Here is a 17,088-nt window from a genome sequence, read left to right on the forward strand (position 1 = left end):
CATGACTAACGCTCTCGCCACCTACTCAAGACCTGTAAAGCACATAAAGTAATGGGACGACGCCCGGTCAGCGAATAATGCTGGTAACCCATCAATACACGTTAAGTATCATACATAGATAGTATTATACAAAATCACTTTCGAAACGGAATACTATATATATCAATTCAAAGCCATAGATAGAAGTCAACTGCAAAGACTCTTATTCAATCACAACAAGGACAAAGGGAACAACATCCCAAAACAACATCAAGACATGACAACAACAGCACAAGTACAACTCGAGGTGTATTCTACTATCACCGGGTAGAATACCGCCCGCCATGCTCAACAGAAAAGGATAGACAAACACATATCGGCAACACATGCCATCGTGACATCACCCGTCAACAAATTCAATAATCCATCCTTATGCCTGATTCCAACCTTATGGCTACCCCAAACCTTATAACTAGTTCCAACCATTACCTCCAAGACCCTTGTACATCCAAGTCCAACCTTATGCCTCCGGGAACCGTCGTTCCCCACCTATAACCACCATCAATTTCCACAAACACATAGTACACGAGGGTACCGTTCAATACATGGTTGAAGCCACCCAAAACACGTGAGCCTGAAACACAGGTCAAAGCTCCGTAATCACATCATGGCCACCACGAGGACCACTGCCGTACCTTGGTGACTAATGTCTCTGTTAGGAATATAGCGGAATAATGCGGAAGCGAAGAATCGAAAATTGAGAATTATAGAAGTTGAATAATAGGAAAATATATAAATGACAAAAGTAGGAAATTAATAAATTGGGAAAATATAATATATATATATTAAACTCTAAAAGAGTATAAAGAAAACAAATATATATATAAATATATATGTATTCTACGTGGGGACAAAAAAGAAAGAAGAAAGAATGAATTCAATATTGATGCATTGATAACAAAGAAACATGAGCTATTTATACAATTGAAAGAAGGAGATAAATACGGCATGCTCATTGAGGAAAGGCACCACTTCCGGCGGGACGTGCAATGAGGATGCTACTGTATGCATGCGACGTGGGTGGACAGCAGCATGTGGTGCATCATGGTGAGTGGAATGGATTTTGAGCCATAGAACTTAATTATTTTCTAACAATCTCCACCTTGGATCAAATCCATTTTGAAATTAATAACTGGAAAAGTCGACTAAACTCAAGCACTGATTGAACTTAGCAATAGGAAAAACTTCAGAATAGCAGGATGGATCACCATCAACTTCCTATGCGACTGAAAGAGCATAAGCAACCATGTTGGTTTCATCATCACTAGCATACCTAGCAGGTTTCTTGATTGTCCTCCTAGGCCGATCCATAGCAATGGAATACTCTCGTTGTGGCTCGACGAGAGGTGTTGTGCTAGTAGATGCATCATCTTTAGTATTACCGTCAGCAGTAGTAACACTATCAATAGGCCTGAACTCAAACTCCACCTTCTCACCAGTACTCTGCGTCTCACCTGTACTGGGAACTTTTCTAGAAGAAAGTAGTGCATTTTCGTCAAAAGTGATATCTCGACTCAGAATGATTTTCTGAGAATCAGGAGACCATAGACGATACCCTTTTGACTCAGAAGCATAACCAAGGAAAATGCATTTGACAGCTCTTGGGTTTAATTTACCCGTACTAGAATGAGCATATGCAGGACATCCAAAAACTCTTAAGATAGAGTAGTCAACAGGATTACCTGACCAAACTTCTTCTGGAATTTTGAAATCAAGGGATGAATGCGGAGATCTATTTACCAAATAGCAAGCAGTAGAAACGGCCTCGGCCCAAAAATCACGCCGTTTCCATAACCTAGCATTAGAGAGCATACAACGAGCTCTTTCCAATAGAGTCCTGTTCAAACGTTCGGCAACACCATTCTGCTGGGGTTTACCAGGCAAGGTCTTGTGCCTAGCGATTCCATTTGCCGCACAAAAGTCATTGAAATCTGACTCACAGAACTCCAAGCCATTGTCTGTCCTGAGCTTCTTGACTTTTTTACCTGTCTGAGTCTCAACAAGTATTTTCCACTTCTTGAAAATAGAAAATGCCTGATTTTTATGTTTCAGGAAATAGACCCAGACTTTACGAGAAAAGTCATCAATAATAGACATGAAATATCTACAGCCTCCCATAGACTGGAATTTAGTCGGTCCCCATAAATCGGAATGTATATATTCCAATACATCTTTGGTACGGTGTGTAGCAGTAGAGAAACTAACCCTCTTTTGTTTCCCAAAAACACAATGCTCACAAAATTGTAATTTACCCGTACCTGAATCACCAAGGAGGCCTTTCTTGCTCAGGAGATGCATGCCTTTCTCACTCATATGCCCCAGACGCATATGCCATAACTGAGTGAGATTCGCATCAGACACCGATGAGGATACCGCTACTGAACCTGTCACAGTACTGCCATGCAAGACATACAAGCTTCCAGAACGAGAAGCTTTCATGAGAACAACAGAGCCTTTTATGACCTTCAAAACTCCACCTTCAGCTATGTACTTGTACCCCAGAGATTCCAAGGTGCCCAATGATATCAGATTGCGTTTCAAATCAGGAATATACCGGACATTGGTAAGAGTCCTGACAACGTTATCATGAGTTTTAATCTGAACACTTCCAATTCCACTAACCTTGCATTGGGTATCATTACCCAACAAGACAACTCCACCATCAACCGGTTCCAGAGAAATGAACCAATCTTTGTGCGGACACATGTGGAATGTACAACCAGAGTCCAAAATCCACTCGGTTTCGCTCCGTTTGCAACCGGAGCTAACAGATAACAAAACATCGCCTTCTGAATCACTTTCAATAACACTAGCTTCAGCGGACTTCTTTTCTCTCTCTTGCTTGTTTTTCAACTTGAAGCATTCAGTCATATCATGACCATGCTTCTTGCAGTACTTACAGGATTTGTTGGACTTATGTCCTTTGGACTTGGATCTAGAATTTTTATTGCTATTCCCTGATTCAAGTGAACGACCCCTTACAGTCAAGCCTTCACCTTTGTCCTCAGACTTAATTTCAAAGTCAAACTTTTCTTTGGACAATAAGTTCGACTTAACATTGTCGAAAGTAAGGGTATCACTACTATTACCATACAGCATAATTTCTTTGAAATGCTTGTATGAATTAGGGAGAGAGACAAGCAATAAAATAGCGCGATCCTCATCTTCAATTATAACATCAATATTTTCCAAGTCCAATAAAATAGAATTGAATTCATCCAAGTGAGATTTAATAGAAGTACCTTCCGTCATACGGATTGTGTACAGACGCTCCTTCAAACGCAACGTGTTCGCCAGAGTTTTGGCCATGTAAAGCGTATCCAGCTTGGACCATAAATCTGACGCAGTCGTCTCACTTACTACCTCACGTAGAACTTCTTTAGACAGACACAAAAGAATGGTTGAACGTGCCTTGTCATCCAGATCTTCCCAATCTACATCTGTCATTGTAGCCGGTTTCTTCTTCTTCCCAGCTAGCGCTTTCTTCAAACCGTTCTGGGTTAGAACGGCTTCCATCTGAACCTTCCAGATAGAAAAGCTAATTTTCCCGTCGAACTTCTCGATATCGAACTTGGTAACAGTTGACATCTTTGAAAATAACTCTCAATTAAACCGTTCTGATACCACTTGTTAGGAATATAGCGGAATAATGCGGAAGCGAAGAATCGAAAATTGAGAATTATAGAAGTTGAATAATAGGAAAGTATATAAATGACAAAAGTAGGAAATTAATAAATTGGGAAAATATAATATATATATATATTAAACTCTAAAAGAGTATAAAGAAAACAAATATATATATAAATATATATGTATTCTACGTGGGGACAAAAAAGAAAGAAGAAAGAATGAATTCAATATTGATGCATTGATAACAAAGAAACATGAGCTATTTATACAATTGAAAGAAGGAGATAAATACGGCATGCTCATTGAGGAAAGGCACCACTTCCGGCGGGACGTGCAATGAGGAGGCTACTGTATGCATGCGACGTGGGTGGACAGCAGCATGTGGTGCATCATGGTGAGTGGAATGGATTTTGAGCCATAGAACTTAATTATTTTCTAACAGTCTCATTCCATTAATCGTGCAATCTAGGTATAGCCAATTCACACATCATCATCATAGGAATCAATCAATGGATCACAACAAAGATATGAAACCATACTCAACAAGAAAGGATCACATTCCGACAACAACGATGATCGACACAAGTCATCACCCACAATAGGAAAGAACAAACCACACACGCTAGCAATTCAACACCGAACTAGCATGCTTATCAAACGGGTAAACCAAACATAGTTCCGAAGAACATACAAGACTCATCATGGTTCAACGAATCACAAGGTTGAACACTTAGCACGATTCAAGACACCAAATCCTACATGGATTCTTATCATACGTTCTAGACATACGAAAAATCAAGAAGACACTCAAATAGCCCAACAAAAGAACATCGGGAAGTCAAAACATCAATTACCGAGTCAAAGAATCACGGGGTACAAATCCCCAAAACAACACGATAAGCGTACCCCGCAGGTGGGGCCACGGGTGGACCCCCACCCGTGGCTCCGCCCGCGGGAACCACTCCCATAAACACATGTACCCCGCAGGTGGGGCGGCGGGTGGTTCCCAACCCGCCGTTCCGCCCGCGGGTACACAACTGTACCAAAATAATCCCTTTGGGGATTTTCAACACCTAGTCCAAATTCAAGTCCAAAATCTCACAAAATACAACAATATGACACGAATCAAAGGAATAGCCAAGCAATGGCATACAAGAACCCTAATAACAAGCTCTAGATATGCATTCTCACAACACAATGCATCAAAACCCACATTTCATAGCAAAAATCACATGTAGAAGTAAAGAAATCATCATATAGGTAAGAAAATAGATTTTGTAAAGCATGGGTTACCTTTTGTAGCCTACAACTTCACTTTTCACACCTTTACAAGCTTCTAACAAGGTTCTCCTTCAACTTCTAATTCACAAACACACCAAAAGGCAACAAAGATTTCACCTTTAGAAAAAAGACACCTTAAAAGGTACTAAAAACACTAAAGGACCAAAGATCTTACCCTCCTATATACTCAAGAGTAAGAAAGGTTGAATCTTGGAATGCCCAAACTTGGCTTGAAGAAGAAGCTAGCTAAATTCTAGAGAGAAGGATGAAGAATGAAAGATGACTCTAGGTTAGCTTGGAATACAATCATGAGGTGAAAGGTCTTCATTACCCTTACTAAGATGGGAAAGTGTAAGGAGACAAGGGAACAATTCACAAAGCTTAAAGTACAACTCATTGACTTGGGTTGACTAGTCAATATCTAGTCCCCGACTATTGAATTTTTAGGATTTGAGGAATAAACTATCAATTAAGCTAGGATTAATTACTTAATTAATCCTTAAATAGAATTTGGATTTACGGGGTGTCACACTCTAGGCAGTCTATGATTGGTTGATCCCTAGCACCAAGTAATGCTGCATTTAATGACTCACATATGTTGTTTACCAACATATCACAGTGAGTGTGTGATGAGAAGTGTGACCTACTCCACTCTGTTGGAGACTTGTCACCCAACCATTGACAAGCTTCTTCATCTAAGGCCCTAAGCTTGTGTAGTGCACTAGTATAAGAATTTAGAGTCGTTGCCCTAGCACATTCCCAAAGAGCATCCTTCAATGCCTTCCCTTGAAACCCTGCCACTTTCATGTTTGAGTGCAGGTGCCTCACACAAAACCTGTGCTCCACACCAGGTATGATTTCTTCAAATGCTGGCATCAAACCTTTCTGCTTATCACTTATAAATGTATAGTCCTGTTCTGTATCTTTTGTTATCCCCAAGTCTTCAGCTAGGAATTTTAGAAACCAAGACCAAGACTCCCTCTTCTCCCCTTCAACAATAGCATAGGCAAGTGGGAAAAGACTGTCATTAGCATCAACACCCACTGCAGTTAAAAGCATCCCACCTGATCCACTTCTCAAATGACATCATCCACACATATTAGGGGTCTACAATGTCTGAATCCTTGTTTGGAAGCATCCCAGCAAATGTACATTGTAACACCCCGTGTTACGGCCCCTAAACCAATTAATTATTTAAACATTTACCCAAAAGAAAGAATTAAATTTCATAAATTAATTAGGAAGGGTCCACCATAAGCCCATGGACCCTTATCCCTAAAGCCAACCCTTAGTCCTATAGGAAATAGAATTAGCTAAATTCATACCATTTAGATCCTAAGTAGGACTCTTAGATATATAAATAGGGACATAGGATGCATCTAGAACTCACACCACAATAACTTTCACCACACAAGAATTCCCAAGAGTTCCCATAGGAGAAATCAAGAAAGAAGAAATCTTAAAGGGAAGATTCTTCATAGCCAAGGAATTTAATTAAGGCTAAGAGGTAACCCATGTCTCAACAAAACCTATTTTCTTTGCTATGATCCCCTTCTTTGGCTCCCTCTATATACTTGTGTCTTGATGAATTTCCTTATGATATCGTGATATAATCTTGATTGATTTATGTAATGATTTTATGAGGGATCTTGATGATCTTGATGTTAAAAAGAGGTTCTTGATATTTATGTGATAATTCTTGATAAATCTTGATGGTTCTTGATAAAGAAAATAAAATATGATTTTTATAATTTGGGTGGGATTAGAGCCCTAGGTTGGATTGGGAATTGGTATCATGATGTTTTTTATTTATATTTGGGTGGGAAATTGCATGTTCGAGTATTGTTCGCGTCTAGAAGTCGTGTTAGGATGTGTTCAACGTGATTCTTGCTTTTGATCCATTAATTGCCCATGTGGTGTCGTTAATTGCGTTTAAAAGTGTCTAAGCATGGTTTCGGGTTCCACGAATGATCCTGGGACGAATATTTGATAAATAAAAGAGTCAGTGGGGGGTAGGTGGGGGTAGGGGTCCCCGCCACCTACCCACTGCCCGAAAATCACCGCCAGGCAGCGGGCAGCCGCCGGGTAGGCGTTCGCCCGCCGGCAACCCGCTGCCCGGACGATGATCAACCGTGGCTCCTTCCTTTTAATAAATTTAGAGCGTGGCTCATTCCTTTATTAAATTTCAAGCGTGGCTCTTATTTAATAAATTAGAGTGTGGCTCATTATTTAACAAATAGAAACCGTAGCTCATCTCGATGAATTAACTTGGGACCGTAGCTCATAATAAGACTGTGGCTCTTCTTTAATTAAATTGAGACCGTAGCTCAATTTAATTATGTAAGGCATTCCATTTTCTTAGCTGATTCCTTAAATAATCACGGAGGCTGATTTCCTTGAAATAATTCCAATCGTAACTCCTCTTCTTCAAAATAGATAATGTGCCTGGCCAATTGAATAATAATACATCCGTAGCTCTTCTTCTTCTTCCTTAATTTTCTTCTTCATGAATTTCCTGGACTTAATATTTCTTGTTCTTCCTCAAAATAAAATTACACAAAATTCAAATAAAAATGGGGGTTAAAAATTTTTATCCTAAATATACAATTTGGCTCATCAAAATCTATTTACAATTTATTCCTAACAGTTCATTCTCCTGGCTGTGGTCAGTGATTCACTTCTTGGGCTACAGCCCATGGGCCTCGTGTGCGGATAGTCCACCGACTGGATGCGCCAGCGGTGTGTAGGGCCACCAGCCTGAGGAAGGCCATAGTCCACCGACCGAGTGATCGGCGGTGTGTAGGGCTATGGCCGGCTACGACCCACCGACTGAGGGCCAGCGGTGTGTAGGGTCGTAGTCTCCGAGGATCATCGCCCACCGACTAAGATCCTCAGCGGTGTGTAGGGCTTTCGCCCACCGACTAAGGTTCTCAGCGGTGTGTAGGGCTTGATTCACTACGGTCCACCGATTGTGCTCATCAGCGGTGTGTAGGGTCGAAGTCCCCGTAAGAGGATCACAGTCCACCGACTGAGCGCGTCAGCGGTGTGTAGGGCTGTGATCCGCAGTCAAACTATTGGCGGTCTGTACGGTTGGTTGCGATCAACCCCTTCATTCTGAGGTATGAGGTAAGGTGCTGCGGGGCCATCTTAGTGCTAAACGCACTAGCCCTCATGTTCGGGGCATGTGTTTGGTCTCGTGGCACCACCAAATTGTGCTTATGTGACTTGAATGATGATTTGAATGGTGATGATTTGAATGATGACTTGAATGACGAATAAATGATAATTGAATGATGATGTGGATGACTTGAAAGTAAACTGTGACCTTAGATACATGTTCTTTATGATGTTGTCTTTATATAACTGTTTATCTTGATTGAATGTGCTTACCCCTACTTGTTGAGTGTATCCCTGATTTTAAAACTAGACTTCCCTAAGTATATCTCTTCCTGCTTCAAAATGATTTTCGTATATCTATATATGTATATCTACCTATATTGTATTTCAACGCGTTGGAGTGGGTTACCAGCATCATTCGCTGAACAAATATATTTGGCTTTCAGGCACAGATGAGTAGACACCGGAACGCGCTAGAGATCCGGAGCGTAGACTAGTTAGTTTCTCTTTTGGCTTGCGTGCCATGATTATGTACTGACATTGCTTTGAGGTTGTTTAGTTAGTTTAGCCTGTGCATCTGAGCTTTCCAGCTCAAGTGTGGCATAACACCCCGTACTCTTATGTTAATTTTGGGATTTAATGAGAATTCGCCTTTATTATATAAGCTTTAAAAAGTTTCAAAATTTCGGGGTGTTACAGTTGGTATCAGAGCCTAAGTTTGACCTAGGATAAGACTCTTAAGACCAGACTTTAGGACATTAGGCTTAAAACACTAGGAGTTCAGTAAGATAGGATTTAGGGATCATATGACGCGCGGTGAGACTGTGAGACCTTAAACTTTCCCTCACCCTAACTCACACGTAATTTAAATAAACTTCCCCTACACCCATAGCATCAAGGTAAGGATGCAAAATAATATCGACCTATGAACCCCGGGATGGCACCAAAAAGGAAACAGGCAAAAGCCCCGGAACTCCCCACACAGGAATTCTTGACTCAGAATCTGCAACGTCTGGCCCAAATTACCCAGGCACTAAACAATGCCGTCCTCCAACCGTCACCACCAAACAGAAACTTGGAAATCCACCGCCAAGTCTCGGAACACCAACCGCCTACCTTCTCAGTGGATGAAAACCTCACAATCCACGAAGAATGGATCGGAACCTTTGACAAAATATCCAGAGCAACGGAATGCCCGGAAAGCCACCAAGTAGAAACGGCCTCCTTCTACTTCAGACACGAGGCCGACATCTGGTGGGTCCACGAGAAACCCAGTTGCGAACGAAGCCCCGGATTCAACTGGGAAACCCTAAAAACACGACTACGGGAACAATTCTACCCTAGTCACATGAAAGCGACCATATACGAAGAATTCCTCCATCTAAAACAAAGAGCAACCCCAATCACAGAATACTACCGGCAGTTTCTCAAGCTAGCTCGCCTCACCCCCGAACTGGTACCTACAGAGACAATCAAAATTGAGAAATTCGTAATGGGCCTCGACCTCGAGAACCAGAAGGCCTTAACCATACGAAAACCAAGAACTCTCGAAGAAGCCTATGCCAAGGCGTTCCAACTACAACAAATACCGGGCAAACCACAGGAAACACGCCTGGGACACAAAAGGAAAATCGAAGGAAACCACGCAAACCCCCTCCGGGAGCCAAAAACCGCCAGGGCCACCTCGCCCCACAAAGCCGTAACGCCAGCCACTCAAGGAAGGATCCTTACCATAAGCAAAGCCAAAATCGGAGATAGCAACATAGTCTCCGGAACCTTCCTCGTACACGCCACCCCCGCCACCGTACTATTTGACTCGGGGGCTACCAACTCATTTATAGCAACCGAATTCGCCACTCAACTCGGTCTTAACCCCAACACAAGAGTACATCTCTAAGTCAAGGTGGCATCCAGTGAAATCATAAAATGTAACCGCATGTACAAAGACATAATAATCACCATCGAAGGAGTGGAATTCCCTAGCAACCTAATATAATTCAGATTGGATGGGGTACAAGTGATCTTGGGCATGGACTGGCTAGGGAAATTGCAAGCACAAATCCTATGTGGTGAACAAAAAGTGGTCTTGCGGGGACCAAACGGCAAACGAGTATCCTACCACGGAACCCACAAGGACCCGGAAATCAAATTAGTGAACATGATAAAAATGAAGAAATATCTGACCCAAGGGCACGAAGCCTTCCTATGCTCAGTCAAAGATCTCAACACCAAAATAGCCGAACCCCAAACCATTCATGTGGTAAACGAATTCACCGATGTCTTCCCAGACGAGATCCCCGGATCACCCCCAACCAGAGAAGTCGAATTCACCATGGACTTGATACCAGGCGTTGCCCCGATCTCGAAGCCACCCTACAGGCTGGCGCCAAAGGAAATGAAGGAACTGAAAACACAACTTTAGGAGCTACTAGATAAAGGATACATCCGCCCTAGCACCTCACCATGGGGAGCACCAGTACTATTCGTTAAAAAGAAAGATGGGAGCATGCGTCTATGCATCGACTACAGGGAGCTAAATCAAGTTACAATAAAGAATAAATATCCTCTTCCCCGAATCGACGACTTGTTCGACCAACTTAAAGGAGCAGGGGTGTTCTCGAAAATTGATTTAAGATCCGGATACCATCAGATAAAAGTAGCCAACCCAGATATTCAGAAAACAGCCTTTCGAACACGCTACGACCACTACGAATTCATAGTAATGCCCTTCGGACTCACCAATGCAGCCGCTATATTCATGGACCTCATGAACCAAGTATTCCGGCCCCACCTAGATGACTTCGTCATCGTGTTCATCGACGACATCCTGGTCTACTCCCGAAACAAGGAGGAACATGAAAAGCACCTTCGCACAACCTTGCAAACCCTGAGGGAACAACAGCTATACGCCAAATTCTCCAAATGTGAATTTTGGAAGGACAACGTGGCCTTCCTAGGTCACGTGATAACCAAAGAAGGAATCAAGGTGGACCCAACCAAAATTCACGCCGCTAGAGAATGGCCCACACCAAAATCACTTTCGGAGGTCAGAGGCTTCTTAGGGTTAGCAGGCTATTATAGGAGGTTCGTACCCGATTTTACCAAGAAGCTCAACCCCTCACTAAGCTCATGAAAAAGGAAACCCCCTTCCGATGGGACGACAACTGCACCTCAGCCTTTCAAGAATTGAAAGAAAAGCTGACCAGAGCACCCGTCCTAGCCCTTCCCTCTGGGATGGAAGGATTCGAAGTTTTCAGCGACACCTCCAAAAAGGGACTGGGATGCGTACTAATGCATAAAGGCAAAGTAATAGCATATGCATCCAGGCAACTCAAAACCCACGAAGAAAATTACCCCACACATGACCTCGAGCTAGCTGCCATCGTGTTCGCCCTGAAAATTTGGAGACATTACCTATACGGAGTGCAATGCAAGATTTATACAGATCATAAAAGTCTGAAGTACATCTTCACCCAGAAAGATCTAAACATGCGACAAAGAAGATGGTTGGAACTTATAAAATATTAAGACCTAGATATCCAGTACCACGAAGGGAAGGCTAATGTTGTTGCAGACGCCCTAAACCGAAAGGCTAACCACTCCCTCAACACCACCTGGATCCTGCCAGACGAGCTATACAAGGGCTTCCAAAGGTTGAACTTGGAGGTAGTAGAGCAAGGATAAACAAATTCTGAGATCCACCTATTCAATGTCAGAATCATACCCACACTACTCGAAGAAATCAAGGCCGAGCAGCATCAAGACCCAGAACTAAATAAAATTCTACTCGACCTAACTCAGGGAAAGGACGGACCATTCGAAATATGCGAAAATGGCAGCCTCCGCTATCAAGGGAGATGGTGCGTACCCACGACACACCCCCATCTAAAGCAACAAATCCTGGAAGAAGGGCACAACTCACCATACTCGGTGCACCCCGGAGGCGACAAACTATACCAAGATGTGAAAAAGATGTTTTGGTGGCCCAACATGAAAAAGGAAATCGCAGACTTCGTGGGCAAATGTCTAAACTGCCAAAGGGTAAAAGCCGAACGATGCAAGCCTAAAGGACTCGTACAACCCCTTGAGATACCACAGGAGAAGTGGGACTCCATATCCATGGATTTCGTCGGGGGATTGCCCACAACACCAACAGGCAAGGATAAAATATGGGTAATAGTGGACCGGCTAACCAAGATAGCACGGTTCATTGCTATGAAAGAAAGATGGACAATGACGCAACTAGCCAGAGCCTACCTAAACTGAGTAGTGAAGTACCACGGAATCCCCCGAAACATTATGTCCGATTGGGATCCCAGGTTCCTCTCACAATTCTGGAAGTCTCTACAAACAGCCATGGGGACACAGCTAAACCTGAGCACTGCCTTCCACCCCACTACCGACGGCCAAACCGAGAGAACCATTCAGACTCTTGAAGACATGCTAAGAGCCTGCATGTTAGACTTCCAGGGGACATGGGAAGAACGTCTAGACCTCATCGAATTCTCTTACAACAACAGCTATCACGCAAGTATCCGCATGGCTCCCTACGAAGCGCTGTACGGTCAAAAAATGTAGAACCCCCTTATGTTGGGAAGACATGGTCGGCCCAGTAGCGCTAGGACCCCAATACTTACAAGACACCATAACTAAAGTCAAACACATACAAGAAAGAATGAAGGCCGCCCAAGACCGCCAAAAATCCTACGCCGACCTGGGAAGAAAGCAAGTCGAGTTCACCTCCGGAGAAAAAATCTGCTAAGAATCTCGCCCACACGAGGGGTAATGAGGTTCGGAAGAAAGGTGAAACTCAGTCCCTGGTTTATCGGCCCCTATGAAATCGTAGAAAGAGTCGGGAACCTGGCCTACCGCCTCGCCCTACCCATCGAACTGGAGCGGGTACACAACATATTCCATATATCCCAACTAAAGAAATATATACACGATCCAAGCCATGTGCTACAACCCGAGGCCGTGGACCTTGACGACGCACTAACTTACGAAGAGAAACCCGTAAGGATCCTGGACACCAAGACAAGAACCACCTGCCAGCGAACCATAGAAATGGTAAAAATCCTCTGGACCAACCACGGGACCGAAGAGGCAACATGGGAACTCAAAGACACAATGAAGGAACGTTACCCCGAACTCTTCACACAAGGTAACCAAGGCGAAAGCATAGGATAAGGGAAGAGGTCACTAAGCAAGGACCAAAGCTTCCCGTTAAGGGGGGGAGAGTATAACACCCGTGTTGCGGCCCCTAAACCAATTAATTATTTAAACATTTACCCAAAAGAAAGAATTAAATTTCATTAATTAATTAGGAAGGTTCCACCATAAGCCCATGGACCCTTATCCCTAAAGCCAACCCTTAGTCCTATAGGAAATAGAATTAGCTAAATCCATACCATTTAGATCCTAAGTAGGACTCTTCGATATTTAAATAGGGACATAGGAGGCACCTAGAACTCACACCACAATAACTTTCACCACAAAAGAATTCCCAAGAATTCCCATAGGAGAAATCAAGAAAGAAGAAATCTTAAAGGAAAGATCCTTCATAACCAAGGAATTTAATTAAGGCTATGAGGTAGCACATGTCTCAAAAAAACCTATTTTCTTTGCTATGATCCCCTTCTTTGGCTCCCTCTATATACTTGTGTCTTGATGAATTTCCTTATGATATCGTGATATAATCTTGATTGATTGATGTGATCATTTTATAAGGGATCTTGATGATCTTGATGTTAAAAAGAGGTTCTTGATATTTATGTGATAATTCTTGATAAATCTTGATGGTTCTTGATAAAGAAAATAAAATATGATTTTTATGATTTGGGTGGGATTAGAGCCCTAGGTTAGATTGGGAATTGGTATCATGATGCTCTTGATTTATATTTGGGTGGGAATTTGCATGTTCGGGTATTGTTCGCGTCTAGAAGTCGTGTTAGGATGTGTTCAATGTGATTCTTGCGTTTGATCCATTAATTGCCTATGTGGTGTCGTTAATTGCGTTTAAAAGTGTCTAAGCATGGTTTCAGGTTCCACGAAGGATCCCGGGACGCATATTTGATAAAAGAGTCAGTGGGGGGTAAGTGGGGGTAGGGGTACCCGCCACCTACCCGCTGCCCGAAAATCACCGCCAAGTAGCGGGCAGCCGCCGGGCAGGCGTTCGCCCGCCGGCAACCCGTTGCCCGGACGATGATCTCCGGCGGGTGGCCCTCCACCCACCAGCTACCCGCTGGTTTGTCACCCACCCCGGGTTCTCGGCTTCCCCGTTTGATGTTCTCCATTCCCCATGGTGTCCCAGCGGACCCCGTTTGTCGTGCTTGAGTCTAGTTTGATGTTTCGGGTACCGTTCGTAGGATAAAAGAGTCTAGGATTTGCATGCTAGTTGAATCGGTAACCCGTTGGCCTAGATCGAAGTCGTATGAACCCCTTAGGACTATTCTTAATATGTGAATGATCACACGTAAGCTTATTTATGTGTCTCCCCCTTCCCAATGTGTTATTATGTGTTATGTGATGCATGATTCCCCAATTTGGTTGCGATCAAATTACCTATACGGGCAGTTGGATGGGTTGAGAACCATCCCAACTATTAACCAGGCCGGTTGCGATCGGTCAGGTATATAAATATTATATAGGGCTACGGTCCATGGGCCTCGTGTGCGGATGGTCCACCGACTGGGTGCGCCAGCGGTGTGTAGGGCCACCAGCCTGAGGAATGCCATAGTCCACCGACCGAGTGATGGGCAGTGTGTAGGGCTATGGTGCCGGCTGCGACCCACCGACTGAGGGCCAGCGGTGTGTAGGGTAGTAGTCTCCGAGGATCATCGCCCACCGACTAAGATCCTCAGCGGTGTGTAGGGCTTTCGCCCACCGACTAAGGTTCTCAGCGGTGTGTAGGGCTTGATTCACTGCGATCCACCGACTGTGCTCATCAGCGGTGTGTAGGGTCGTAGTCCCCGTAAGAGGATCACAGTCCATCGACTGAGCGCGTCAGCGGTGTGTAGGGCTGTGATCCACCGTCAAACTATTGGCGGTCTGTATGGTTGGTTGCGATCAACCCCTTCATGCTGCGGTATGAGGTAGGGTGCTGCGGGGCCATGTTAGTGCTATACGCATTAGCCCGCATATTCGGGGCATGTGTTTGGTCCCGTGGCGCCACCAAAGTGTGCTTATGTGACTTGAATGATGATTTGAATGGTGATGATTTGAATGATGACTAGAATGACGAATAAATGATAATTGAATGATGATGTGGATGACATGAAAGTAAACTGTGACCTTAGATACATGTTATTTATGATGTTGTCTTTATATAACTGTTTATCTCTATTGAATGTGCTTACCCCTACTTGCTGAGTCTATCCCTGATTTTAAAACTAGAGTTCCCTAAGTATATCTCTTCCTGCTTCAAAATGATTTTCGTATATCTATATATGTATATCTACCTATATTGTATTTCAACTCGTTGGAGTGGGTTACCAGCATCATTCGCTGAACAGATATATTTGGCTTTCAGGCACAGATGAGTAGACACCGGAGCGCGCTAGAGATCCGGAGCGTAGACTTGTTAGTTTTCCTTTCGGCCTGCGTGCCATGATTATGTACTGACATTGCTTTGAGGTTGTTTAGTTAGTTTAGCCTGTGCATCTGAGCTTTCCAGCTCAGGTGTGGCATAGCACCCCGTACTTTTATGTTAATTTTGGGATTTAATGAGAATTCGCCTTTATTATATAAGCTTTAAAAAGTTTCAAAATTTCGGGATGTTACATACATTCTTAAAAATCTTTCCTGCCCAGTTTCCCCATCTTGCAAGTCACTGAGCTTCACAAAATACCTAGTCCTAGAGTTTGTCCTATCTATTTCAGCACAGTAGCTCCATATCTTCTTGAAGTTGTCTTCAGCATCACCAATTCTTTGTTTCTTGGCTTTCCACATAGCCCTGTGGGCTTGTTGATCACTTAAATAGAACCCCTCTTCATTAGTAACTGTATCCCTAAATTTTTTCATCATCCATTCTGGGTTGTTATTTAATTGTTTGGCCCACCTCTTTGCAACCACAGCAGCTTTTACCATTGAATTCTCCCAAACCCAAGAACAACCTTCATGCACATCAACCATGTTCAAAATCCTCCAAGCATGTAAGTGAAGCACTTTCCTCAGTCATATTCTCCAAGGACAACCATCCTGTGAACACTCAACTATAACCCTCAAAGCATCATTCCTAATAGTTCTGATATCTTTCCCATTTTTGAAACCAGAATTCTGCACTGCTTCTCTAAACTGTTTCTTAGAGGCAAAGGTCATGCCTAATGTAAACTCTGGATCATTCATGTCAGTAGCTTCTCTAAAAACAGGCCATTTACTTTCCCCATCACTGTCAGATTCAACTACAAAAGCATCATCAGAAAAATTTATCTCATCCCAATCATATGAGACTATTTCACATTGTTCTTCATGTTCTTTGGTTAACTCTGGATCAGTCATGTTTAACTCTGGATCATTCATGTTTAACTATGGATCATTCATGGTTAACTCTGCCTCATTCATGGATAACTCCGCCATGAATTCACTTTTAACCACAACTTTTTGAAGTTTATTCCCAACACCACCGTTGTCATCCTTATTCAAACACTCAACCTCAACCTCCAACTCACTATCTCATTCACTGTAACACCCCGTGTTACGACCCCTAAAACCAATTAATCATTTAATCAATTACCCAAAAGAAAGAATTAAATTCCAGTAATTAATTAGGAAAAGGCCCACCATAGTCCATGGGCCCTTATCCCTAAAACCAATCCCCTAGTCCTAGAAGGAATATAATTAGCAAACCCATAGTATTTAGACCCTAATTGGGACTCTTAGGTATATAAATAGGGGGTGGGGGGCATAGGAGGCACCTAGAACCCACACCACAATAATCTCTCACCACACAAGAAGTTCCAAGAACTCCCCTAGGAGAAATCAAGAAAGAATGAATCTTAAAGAAAGACCCTTCATAGCCAAGGA

At 43.0% G+C, this 17,088-nt stretch overlaps 1 protein-coding gene across 1 annotated transcript; it reads right to left on the reverse strand.

Annotated features, from left to right (window-relative positions):
- Positions 1-5,466: 5,466 nt before the first annotated feature.
- LOC109155176 lies at positions 5,467-16,584 on the reverse strand. The gene is made up of 3 exons (XM_019302905.1): positions 16,260-16,584; positions 15,851-16,178; positions 5,467-6,022 (listed from the first exon to the last, which is right to left on the reverse strand). Exons 1-3 carry the CDS (start codon positions 16,582-16,584, stop codon positions 5,467-5,469), a joined length of 1,209 nt encoding a protein of 402 aa, XP_019158450.1.
- Between the last annotated feature and the right edge of the window lie 504 nt (positions 16,585-17,088).

This window comes from Ipomoea nil, unplaced genomic scaffold (genome assembly GCF_001879475.1).
Source record: "Ipomoea nil cultivar Tokyo-kokei standard unplaced genomic scaffold, Asagao_1.1 scaffold2694, whole genome shotgun sequence".
NCBI lineage: Eukaryota > Viridiplantae > Streptophyta > Magnoliopsida > Solanales > Convolvulaceae > Ipomoea > Ipomoea nil.

What these genes read in the sequence shown, in the direction of transcription:
- LOC109155176 (XM_019302905.1), bottom strand. Translation starts at nt 16,584, where the DNA reads ATGAATGATCCAGAGTTAAACATGACTGATCCAGAGTTAACCAAAGAA. An exon ending in AGTTGAGTGTTCACAGGATG is followed by an intron (nt 16,179 to 16,259) that starts GTTGTCCTTGGA and finishes ATGTGCATGAAG; the next exon opens with GTTGTTCTTGGGTTTGGGAG. An exon ending in CAGGAAAGATTTTTAAGAAT is followed by an intron (nt 6,023 to 15,850) that starts GTATGTAACATC and finishes TCATTTGAGAAG; the next exon opens with TGGATCAGGTGGGATGCTTT.